This window comes from Penaeus monodon, chromosome 41 (genome assembly GCF_015228065.2).
Source record: "Penaeus monodon isolate SGIC_2016 chromosome 41, NSTDA_Pmon_1, whole genome shotgun sequence".
Taxonomy (NCBI): Eukaryota; Metazoa; Arthropoda; class Malacostraca; order Decapoda; family Penaeidae; genus Penaeus; species Penaeus monodon.
In genome coordinates this window covers 22,666,414-22,670,903 of record NC_051426.1, presented here as the reverse complement: position 1 = coordinate 22,670,903, position 4,490 = coordinate 22,666,414, and the positions used below count along the sequence as shown (strand labels likewise).

Sequence of the window (4,490 nt, the reverse complement as noted above, 5' to 3'; positions counted from 1 at the left end):
TTAAAATCATTGTAATGATAAAAAAAAAAAAAAAAAAAAAAAAAAAAACAAAATATATAGAATATATATATAATATATTATATTATATAAATATATATATATATATATATAGCTATATATGTAGTGTGTGTGGTGTGTGGGTGGTGTTGTGTGTGTGTTGTTGTGTTTGTGTGGTGCTGTGTGTGTGTGTGTGTGGTGTGTGTGTGTGTGTGTGTGTTTGCGTATGTGTGTGTGTTTGCACTCGCCACATTTCTGCTAGAGGTGGTGCTGCGGCGACGCTCAGAGCACCACCACCACTGCCAAAGCGCAATGCACTTCGTCCCAACCCTTCCGTATCTTGCGCCGCAGGAGCCCGCGACTCCGTACTCCTTCTCGTACTCCGTGCTGGACCCCGAGCGCGGATCCGACTTCGGCCACGAGGAGGCGAGCGACGGGAGCGTGGTGACCGGCCAGTACTACGTCCTGCTGCCCGACGGGCGCCGACAGGTCCGTGGACGTTGCACTGCTTTGCGTTGGTTCTCTATTTTTCGTAGTATTTATCTAATCACGATATATATATATATATATATATATATATAGATATATATATATATATATATATATAATATATATAATATATTATTATTATCTATTATATATATATATAATATAATATATATATATCTACATTTATATTAATTTATATTTTTTTTTTTTTTTTTTTTAAATTTTATATATATATATATATATATACTATATATATATATATACTTACATACACACGTGTGAGTGTGTGTAATACGTGTATATAATATATTAGTATAAGATACTTTTTTATATATACAATATATGCATGTTTATTATGGAATGCACACACACACACACACACACACACACACACACACACACACACACACACACACACACACACACACACACACACACACACACACACACACACACACACATGGGAAAAATAACACAACCACGTCAGCAGCCCCTTCACCCCCCCCCCCCCCCCCCCCCCCTGGTAATAATTCATGGTAATTTATGCATCTCAGTGATCCTTCTAAACTAAAGATTTTTATGATTTATTTCACAAACTATGTTTAAGATTCTGTCATATGAATAAACTAGTGAGTATGTTCTTGAAACCTAACCCTCCATTATTTTAAATATTCTCCCATATAAAAAAGTAAATCTGGATATTCGTGTATAATAATGTAACACCTGAAAACCTAATCTCCCATCATTTTCAAGATTCTTTCACGTGGATAAATATGTATGTTAGTGCATGATAATGAACACCTTTCAAACTAACCTTCCTTCCAGACCGTTAACTACGAAGCGGACCACACTAAGGGATACATGTCTGAGGTCGAGTACAACAATGAGAAGACTGGAGGTAGGCCTACAGGGGGTTCGAGCGGTTCGAGCAGTTCAAGCGGTTCGTACCAAGCACCAGTTAACGGGGGAAATCGGTTCAGGTTACCGACCGGAAGTAGCAACCAAATACAAACGAGACCGAGTAATATCAACCAATACCAGCCACCGGTGGGAAGTACCAGCAACAAGTACCAACCTCCTTCAAGTAATAATAATATCAAGTTCCAGACACCTTCGGGAGTCAACAGCCCAACCCAAATTACAGCGGGTGGTAACAATCGGTATCAGGCACCCAAAAGAGGAAGCAACCAAAACCAACCTCCTAAAAACATTGGCAACCAGTACCAGCCTCCACAAAATACCGGAAGTCAGTCTGAGCCTCCCAAGTCTACCATTACCAAGCTTAAACCTTCAAAAGACATAGGCAACAAATTACAGTCGTCGCAAAATGCTGGGAACCAATACCAACCCCCTAAACTCAGTGGAAATCAGTACCGACCACCACAAGGAGACAACAACCAATACCAACAAGAAGTTGGCAACAAGAATCAACCACCGAAGAACATTGGCAACCAATACCAGCCTCCACAGAACACAGGCAACCAAAATCAACCACCACAGGAAGTTGCCAACCAATACCAACCACCACAAGAAGTTGGCAACCAATACCGACCACCACAGGAAGTTGGCAACCAATACCAACCACCACAAGAAGTTGGCAACCAATACCAGCCACCACAAGAAGTTGGTAACCAATACCAGCCACCACAGGAAGTTGCCAACCAATACCAACCACCACAAGAAGTTGGCAACCAAATACCACACCACCACACGAGTTGGCAACAATACGACACCACCACAGGAAGTTGGCAATCAATACCGGCCACCACAGGAAGTTGGCAACCAATACCAACCACCACAAGAAGTTGGCAACCAATACCAACCACCACAGGAAGTTGCCAACCAATACCAGCCACCACAGGAAATAGGCAGCCAATACCAACCACCACAGGACATAGGCAACCAATACCAACCACCGCAAGACGTGGGGAACCAGTACCACCTCCCTCCGGTAGTCAATACCCACTACTCGGCTCCCAGGAACATCGAAGTCACAAATCGATACCAGACTTCAAGAGCACAGAAACAAGACAGTTCCTCGGATTGCAAATAAATAATATTACGTTATATGTTGCCACGTTGCTCTCTCCGACTCTGTCCTTTCGGCCTTAGATATGTCAATAGTCTTTCATGTTGCCAAAATATAACCGTTCTGCTGTCTCTGTGTTGTTCTGTTTTGTAGAATATTTAACTGGATATTGCTGTGAATGTCTTTGTCAGTGTTGGATATTGTGTGTATATATATTATATTGTATGTAGAATAATCGTAAAGTTATTGCAATAAAAAAAATCAACAGAATATCGATCTCTTGTGTTTCCCAGTCGTAATAAAGAAAACGATGAATTTGCACTTCAGAATCACAGAAAATGTAGATATTCGAGGAATGGCTTTTAAAAGGGATTTTATTCGATTGGCATTCACTGCAACTGTTACATCTCGTAATCTGGTCATATTGACATCATAAAGTAATACATAGACTTAGATACATGAAATAATGCATAAAAAGCATGAATTTATAAAAGATGACAAGAACAGCAGGAAAGCCTATACAGATTACAGTAACAATGATAGTGGCAGTAATACTACTAATAATGACTATGAACAACTATACCAATTACTTTTAGCAAACTATCATCATTATTGTCATTATCTTTACTATTTGTATAACATTTGCCGTTTTATTTTCTTCTCGTTATTCAGAAACTTTCCAAAATGAGTGATTAACAGCAATATAATTATCATTATTACCATTATATGATAAATGAAATCATTATTGAAATCATGATGTTGTTTTATCATTATATTCATTGCTAGTTGTCGATTTGATAAGCAATAACAGTGCTGTGATTATCGTCATTATAAATAAGTAATTTAGGCAGGAATAGCAATATAAACAACAATGATTACTGCAAGCCTTCCCTTTAAACATCCTTATTATCAATGAAGCTACTGTTGTCAGTGGTATTTAAAATTTTATACTAATATCAATTGTTAACAATCATATCATTATCATTATATATTATCTTTTGATTAGATATTACATATTATGATTATCGTTATGATTATGATCTTACATTATTAGGGTAGTTTTAGATTTTATTTTATTGATATTATTATAATGTTTTTAAATATTATTAACATTATTATTATCATTACCATCGTTATTATTGTTATTGTTATTGTTATTATCATTATCATTATTACTATCATCATCACTGTTATTTTTATTGTTGCTAAGAAGTACTTTGACTGTCAATTTAACATTTTCTCTCAGTTCATATATGAATGTTTACACACACACACACACACACACACACACACACACACACACGCACGAAACACCCACCACACACCACACACACACAAACACACAAACACACCCACACACCCATATTTTTAAAAATATATATTTAATATTATATATTATATGTGTTTGGTTGTGTGTTGTGTGTGTGTGTGTGTGTGTGTGTGTGTGTGTGTGGGGGAGTGTGTGGGGCGCGCGGTGATTATTTATATATGTGTTTTATAGTTGTGTGTGTTGTATTTATTATATTTTTTTTATTATGTGGTGTTTTGGTGTGTGTGTGTGTGTTGGGTGTGGTGTGTGTGTGTGTGTGTGTGTGTGTGTGTGTGTGTGTATGTGTTCTCTCTCTCTTCAATCCTGGCAAAATTTGTTCATGGAGTACTTCGAGTCTGTTTCTCCCTTCCATTGCTCTGTGGTCTCACGACCTCTTCCTGGATATCCTGACATAGTTGAACCCTCCTTCCAGGGCTGGATTAACCATTAAGGAAAATAAGCACGTGCTTAGGGCAAAAGGGGAAGGGGGGGACCCAATCCCAATTAGGTACATTAAAAGAAAAGTACTTAAATTAGAATATTCAGATTCCATCTAGATAACACATACTACGAATACCTACGAACCTAACAACGGGGAAGTTGAATTGGGCGTCTGCAGTGGAAAAATCGACCAGCTAGGTCGAGTATTTCAGTGAGCGATTTTCA

The 4,490-nt window shown here is 37.9% G+C and overlaps 1 protein-coding gene across 1 annotated transcript in view; it reads left to right on the top strand.

Moving 5' to 3' along the window:
- Window positions 1–2,951, top strand: part of LOC119598447 (basic salivary proline-rich protein 2-like) — a 4,282-nt gene extending 1,331 nt beyond the window's left edge. The window contains exons 3-5 of the mRNA XM_037948085.1: window positions 349–486; window positions 1,312–2,531; window positions 2,843–2,951. Coding sequence (XP_037804013.1) covers window positions 349–486; window positions 1,312–2,531; window positions 2,843–2,951 — 1,467 coding nt within the window. The remainder of the gene's footprint in view (window positions 1–348; window positions 487–1,311; window positions 2,532–2,842) is intronic.
- The last annotated feature ends 1,539 nt before the right edge of the window (window positions 2,952–4,490 follow it).